This window comes from Eurytemora carolleeae, unplaced genomic scaffold, assembly GCF_000591075.1.
Source record: "Eurytemora carolleeae unplaced genomic scaffold, Eaff_2.0 scaffold4, whole genome shotgun sequence".
Taxonomy (NCBI): Eukaryota; Metazoa; Arthropoda; class Copepoda; order Calanoida; family Temoridae; genus Eurytemora; species Eurytemora carolleeae.
In genome coordinates this window covers 908223-913363 of record NW_019396191.1, presented here as the reverse complement: position 1 = coordinate 913363, position 5141 = coordinate 908223, and the positions used below count along the sequence as shown (strand labels likewise).

The 5141-nt window shown below is 33.7% G+C and overlaps 1 protein-coding gene across 1 annotated transcript; it reads left to right on the top strand.

Annotated features, from left to right (window-relative positions):
* Positions 1–635: 635 nt before the first annotated feature.
* LOC111697748 (uncharacterized) lies at positions 636–4912 on the top strand. Its single transcript, XM_023467855.1, has 4 exons — positions 636–1161; positions 1375–1422; positions 1889–2054; positions 4658–4912. The coding sequence occupies exons 1-3, from the start codon at positions 831–833 to the stop codon at positions 2023–2025; spliced, it is 516 nt and encodes a 171-aa protein (XP_023323623.1). The 5' UTR covers positions 636–830; the 3' UTR covers positions 2026–2054; positions 4658–4912.
* The last annotated feature ends 229 nt before the right edge of the window (positions 4913–5141 follow it).

The following is a 5141-nucleotide window of genomic DNA, read 5'->3' as shown; positions in this document are numbered from 1 at the left end:
CAGAAAATTCATTGTGGTACTTAATTTTCAGAAAACATCTGCAGTTTTAGGTTAGTTTTAGCAATTCAGGGGGGGGCTAACCCAAAATTTTTTTGGCCATTCGGCCAAAATTTTTAAGTCCCCCTGGACAAAAACCTGAATACGCCCTGGATGTCACCCATCTTTTTTTCTAAAAAGAATATGATTGTTTTAAGAATAACGAAAACAAATGTTTTTTCGATCGTTTTTAAAAACGATTTACAATCCTAACACAGTACCCTTAAAAGCTATGTCTGATTAAGTGTCACTGTAAACTGCTGTTAATTCTAAGTACAGTACAGGACCAACTTTTAATTAGCTAGTGCACTTTGTACAGTACAAATTCAGACTGTGAAAGGCAAAACGGGACGATAAGGCAAATGAATGATCCCGTTTTAGTGATAATAAAAGTAGAATAATCCGAACTATACACTTTTAAACCTAGAAAGCGAAAAAAACTTTAACATTATTGAACAGATAAAGGTTAAAATTGATACAGTTGAGAATCTTCGCATGAAGGTTCACTATATGCTAACAGTCCACTGAAGATGTTTTCTGAACTAGGATAACTTTTTTATTTCGTGTCAACAATCCTTTATTTAGGTATATCTGTGAAAAGGGCCGGAGACTTAGCTGTGAGTGATACATGCTGTCCAATAACTATTGGGTTTATCATTCGGAAGACCGTTACTATATTTCTCTTCCTCTCTGGAATATTCTTGACAAATATAGACTATTTAACAAAACTGGATCCAATTAAAGATTGTATTACAATTATATCCATCATTTTAACTATTCTTTTCAATTTCATAATGTTTATTGCAATCTTTAGTCATCAGGAATCTTGCATTGGAAATTTTCAGTACAAATGCAAGAAGGCGCTAGCTTCGACAGTTCTTACCGTAGTTGATCTTGAAGAAGTTTCAGAGCAGTATAAACTATTAAAGCTTGGAATAGAGCTGGTCGCATTTTTTTCCATCACATTTTGTCAAACAGCAATCACTCTCACCATTTTCTTCTTGGTAAAGGATCATAGGAAATGGACCATTGGATTGGGAACTTCAGGACTGATTTTGCTTGTTTACGATTTAGTCGAGAGCTTTGAAGGTGTTTATGAGTTGGTGGCTAAGGTTGCAGCTAAAGGTAAGGGTTTATGTTTTCAAAGAATGTCTATTTTACCATGCCTCTACATAAATTAGATTCTTCTCAAAGCACAACTTGTAATTTTTTGTTCTTAGCACAAGCCCAATTCGAATGAATCATTTTTAAGGGAATATGCATATTCCAAATATCTAAATTAAAAGTATAAATTCTCTCTGTATATATAAGTATTAATGGAAAACATAAACCCAACAGGAAAAGATGATGCTTACTTCAATACCAAGTTAGAAGATGTTCTGAAAGGTATTTTCACAATTATTTGTAATCCACAAATTTGCAATGTCCAACTTTAACTGGTTTTCTTCGTCAAATCTTTTATATACAATTTAGTATAAGACAGTGTTTTTCATAGATTAATTAAAATAACAGATAGGACACTAGATGTTGTCTTTTCAAGATGTCTTCGTGTTTCGTTCACAATAACCCTGGAGCAGAAGCCCAAAGGAGTTACGTGTAATCGGCGTAGAACAAAGACAGAGATTGAGCCTGTTCTACGCCGACTACACGTAACTCCTTTGGGCTTCTGCATCAGGGTTATTGTACATAAAACACAGAAATCTTGAAAAGACGACATCTACCGTCCTATCTGTTATTTCAATTAATATGGTGTTCTTGTTTATTTTGGAATTAAATTGAATTAGTTTCAGTTAATTGAAATGATAATATTTTGTTTAAAAAACTTAAGAAATATTAACAATATTGTGAAAAGTCCGAGATGCTGCTGATGAACTGCAAACTAGCAAACCTCTCACTGGTGCCGGATATTTCAATGTAGAGAAGACGACATTGACTGCAATGGTTTCCACAACAGCAACATATGCTGTCATTCTTTACCAAATGGCATAGGCTTTGAATGGAAAATGACGTGAAACCAAGTAACAATCTATCTATATGGTGTTAGGTATTCTCCCAACGGATTTTCCAAGTGGACAATTTCTGAATTGGCAACTAAACTTCCTAAATGTTTAATTTCCTAAGCAGCCACTTCCGAAATGGACATCTGATGCACATAAGGCTGCAATAAGGGCCAAGCACTGTGGATAGGATGGGCTAGCTACATCCTAGCCACAGCGCTCATGGAAGTTTTTCCTTAGGAAAATGCACATTCAGGAAGATGCCCTTTGGGAAAATGCCATACGCAAAATCACCAAGAATTGTTCAGTCCGCAAACTCATACTTCTAGGGGTCAAAGTGTACTTCAAAGCGGGGTGGTTTGGTGTTTTAATGGATTTCATAATAGAGTGTAAAATAACTTCGGTAATGGAACTATTTAAACAACAATATTTCACTGAGCAATATATCATATTGACGAGAACTGAAGAAGGACATGAGAAGGACTAAACTAACTTAAATTTCTCTCTACAGAACTCATGTACACCACAATGACATAAGAATAGCCAAGGAGAATTAAATACAAGGAGGGGGCAATAGGGTTTCCGTACACTTTGCTGTGACGTTTTTGGACTGCTGGAGAACTAGTTTTTGAGATAATAAAGGCAGCCGATTAATGTAAACAAACATGAGTTTATACGGTGAATCTTCATCTAACGCCAGAGATGCACCAAATGTCTGTTTATCAGTTGTGTTATTGTTTACAATCTTTATTATTGTTGTTACGCAAAACTAGTTCTCCAGCAGTCCAAAAACGTCACAGCAAAGTGTACGGAAACCCTATTGCCCCCTCCTTGTATTCAATTCTCCTTGAGAACATCCAATGTTCACAACCGACCTAGTTAATCTATATAATAGGAATATCTTTAAAACATCTCTGTGAGTCTGTACATTTATATCGTTCAAGATGAAAAATGTCGTCTTATGCGCAATCTATCTTTATCTATGGAAAATGCCCGTGGGAAAGTGCCGCTTAGGAAAATGTTTTTGGGAAAGTACCTAACATCATTTACATATATATAGATTATGGGCAGAAGAAAATATGAGGCTAAGAATATAACCACCAAAAATATCAAAGTGAATAAATACAAAAGTTGAACAGACAGAATAATTACGACTAGTTGGGCCATACACAATTATTTGGTTTGGTATAATTTAAAATTATTGTTTCGGGGCCCAATTTATGATGTTAAGACTAGAAATATTTTACAATTATTAATGTCATCATTACAAAAACTTTAAATTTAACTAATTGAAAAAAAAATCTAATCAAACTTCACAATATGATATACAAGTTTCATTCTTAGCTACAGATATTACCATGTTACTCATTAGTTTGATATCTTTTAACCCGTTTCATAAAGCTTCATCTTCTGAAATTCTACTTTCAACTTTAGAAGACTGAACAATTGGTTTCATAAAAACTTTACAAATTCAAGATTTTCTCCCTAACTACAACAAACATGTAAATTAGGAGTTTAAAAAGCATTTATTATTAATATATATTTATTTCATTTGTGATGAACATATAGATGTTTATTTCAAACTTAAAAGCAGAAGACTGTAAAAGTAGTCGTCTATTAGAAAGTTAATAACAATTGTCTTATAGTCATGCAGAAATTATTATATAAAGATATAATTTTTTAGCAAAGATAAGTCTAATTAAGAAAACTTCTGTTAATTGCCGGTCACTAAAATCACATTTATATTATATGGATCATCTGGATCATCAGCTCAGGCGTTTGTGTTTGTGTCTGTCTCTCTAACAGTTTGCTTATTTGTATCACAAGAAATTATGCATTCTTCGGTTAATAATTGTGCAGAAGGCAAAACAGACATATTATGCACTATTATTTATTGGCACTGTTTTTGTACTTTCGTGTTTCATAATTTCACGTAAGTGCTAGAATAAAGTTTATATAACAAATGGAGTTCATGGAGTACAAACAGATTATAAGGGCCCCGCAATATTATTCTAAAATACTTGGGACATAAAATGATGATGAGATGATGATGATGATGAAGATGATGATGATGAACGGACTAGTAAATGATATTTTAAAACCGGAGTACGCCAGATAATAGTAGGGCTGGGTAAAGCTCCGTTAACGAAAAAAAGGTTTTCAAAAATTAACGGAAAAGTCCGTTAACGGATGGCAAAAACTTGCAATATTTTAATTGTAAACTAAAAGGATTGGCCGTTTTTGAAAGAAAAAGAAAAGAAATGGAATATGTTTTTATTGTAATAAATATAATATTATCTTGATATATCTTTGTACCCTGAGTATGCTAATCTATATAGTTGTAGGCAATAAATCACATTTGAGACCTTGTCCATGAAATGTAGTCTTTACCAGCCGAGTCCAAACCAAACCCAAATAACTCTGCAATCCATAGTAAATTCCACATAAGCAATCGGGTATATATTTTCAGAAGTATTATAAATGTTTTAAACTACACCACCAAACCCTCTGACCCTTAACCACTCCTTTTCACTCAGACACGAAATAATAGTAAACTATTTATCTAAAATTTTAACTATATTGAATCATTGTAATTCATGTTTGACACCTATAATTTATTCTAGGTTTGAAATAAATCTACTTAATGATTATTGGAGACTACTGTGTCCGAGTTGAGGAGCCTCACCAATGAACCAACCTAACCAATGAACCAACCTGACCAACCAAAATAACCTAAGCAACGAACCAATTAGCCAATTAACCAACCATACTATTAGTCTAGTAACCACTGACGCCTGTATATTGTTTTGCAGTAGTACCATGATGATTATATCGGTCAGTTTATTTTTACCTGTACCATTATACCTAGTTAGCTGGAGATATATACTCTGAATACAAAAGGGTGTGTTAATTATTGATCGGTAGAGAAATAGATTCAGATAGCTTTTAGTGTAAGTTAGAGAATACTTGAAAAACACTTTTGGAGTTTTGGCATCGTTACATTTTAAAACAACAATTTTCGTTCTTTTTTTTCTGGTAACTTTTTCTAGCTTTAAAGGGATAGATCGGCATGGGCGTACGAGGGAGGCCAAAGAGGGGGGGCACCCG